Genomic DNA, 1,965 nt, shown 5'->3' with positions numbered 1-1,965 from the left:
TTTGGTGGCGCCCAGCTTTTATTGGTGGAAGAGACCACCCAGATACAATGTACCTGGGAAGAGACCACCGACCTTCCGAAAGTAAACTGGGAAACTTTCTCACTTAACGGCGCGAGCGGGATTCGAACTGGCGCCGACAGAGGGAAGAGACCGTGTGATTTTGAGCGCGATGCTCTAACCACTCGGCCAAGGAGGCTCCCACTATGCCAGGAAGCTTTCATGTAAATGTAAACTTCTCTGGCCCAATGGTTCTTGAGCAGATTTTCTCTATATATTTGCATGTAAAACTTTGATCCCCTATTGTGGTTCATAATTTTAACAAACTTGAATCTGCACTATGTCATTTAAAAAAATGTACACTTGAAACATTTCGTGTCATTGACAAAGCGTTTGTTGAATTTTGCTCCATCTATCTTTATCAAACCGTGTCACAGGTCTTCCGATTTCCACTCGTGTTATTGCAAGGAGTGTTCTACATCCATTTCAATTCTCTGTAATACATTACCAAGACGCAATCCCTTTTCTGGTTAGTGTTAATTCTTAATGAACAAATAATCATCGATCAAGATTTTAATGAGTAATCGTCCGTTGAAAACCAGATGACAACTGTCGAAAGATTAATTAGTCTTATTAAATAAACGTATGCATTGGTCGACTGAAAAAGGGAAGTCTCTTTATTTATAGAAAAGGGAGATGATTTATGACTGGCGTTTACATTTTACATTTCTTTTGTCATTGCTATTTGTACACACTCTAAATGGAACTAACTTTCTACACATTATTTCAGCTGATTTTATTCATAGACTGTGGATTATGTGTAACAGCGAATAACGTGAAAAATTCTAAATCCATATCCGTTGCTGTTGGTAAGTAAATTTCCTGCTATTCTTTGTAATCATAGAGAATTTTTTTCCCAAAACCTTGTACCCAATAAAGTTAGTTAAATTAAATCGCTTCCTTCATGAGTGACAAATAATCAATGTTATTCAAATCAAGCCATCAAAATTACAAAAAATGTAATAATTTTCTCCCGTGATTTTAATTTGAGCAAGGTGTAAATTGTTTCCTTCTAAATTTTACCTAAGCACTTGATATAAAAATAGGACTAATTTCTTTCTGCATAATTAGATGAAAAATCCCCGGACATCACGATTTTAAATGACTTTCTGGTGATAAAAAGGAGACCGACAAAGGAACAACAGAACCAAATTGTGACCTTCCGCCCAACTCCTAAACCCACGAATGCCCCAACGACGACAACACTCACTCCTACACCAGCGCCACAGAAACCAAGATCTGTGAAACGAACCTTCAAAATCAGGACGACAATCACAAAAGTGTTCCACCCAACACCGCCCCCTCAGCGTAGAATCAAAGTATTTGTAAGAAACTGGTATGACTTCATTAAGAATTTCCGCTGGTCAGATTTTAGAAAACGACGAAGAAACAACCGATGCCCAAGGTGTTAATGAAAAAAAAGTAACCTACATTATGAACATATTATAACTTTTGTACATGCCGTGATTGTTTATTTTAGCATTTTGAAATCCTGCAATGCTTGTTTGGCTTGGATTCTTTCAACATGAATATTGTGTCGCTTACAATTTATTCTGGCATGAATTCTGCAGTTGACGCTAATCTTTACAAATAATAAAATCAAAACTCCAAATATTCCCTTGTTTGAATAACGGAGCTCGAAACACGTACAGTCCATGCTGACTAGATCGCCCTATACCTCATTGTCATTTTCAGGGTTCTGTTTGGCCGTAGTCATACATGAAAGGTGAAGTTAACGAACAGTGATCAATTTCATAGCTCGTATACGGAATACAAACTAGAGATGGGTAAACACGGGCCCCTGGAAACATCAGCAGGTGTGGCACGATAAAGATCCCTCCCTGCTCAAAGGCCGTAAGCGTCAAGCATAGGACCAAATTTTACAGCCCTTCACCGGTAGTGGTTACA

At 38.3% G+C, this 1,965-nt stretch overlaps 1 protein-coding gene across 1 annotated transcript; it reads left to right on the top strand.

Annotated features, from left to right (window-relative positions):
• Positions 1–675: 675 nt before the first annotated feature.
• LOC125672394 (uncharacterized) lies at positions 676–1,671 on the top strand. Its single transcript, XM_048908642.2, has 2 exons — positions 676–866; positions 1,129–1,671. Exons 1-2 carry the CDS (start codon positions 758–760, stop codon positions 1,467–1,469), a joined length of 450 nt encoding a protein of 149 aa, XP_048764599.2. The 5' UTR covers positions 676–757; the 3' UTR covers positions 1,470–1,671.
• The last annotated feature ends 294 nt before the right edge of the window (positions 1,672–1,965 follow it).

The sequence above is a fragment of the Ostrea edulis genome, chromosome 1 (assembly GCF_947568905.1).
Source record: "Ostrea edulis chromosome 1, xbOstEdul1.1, whole genome shotgun sequence".
In the NCBI taxonomy this organism is placed as follows: domain Eukaryota; kingdom Metazoa; phylum Mollusca; class Bivalvia; order Ostreida; family Ostreidae; genus Ostrea; species Ostrea edulis.
The sequence above is the reverse complement of the archived record's forward strand: the minus strand, read 5'-3'. Positions and strand labels throughout refer to the sequence as shown.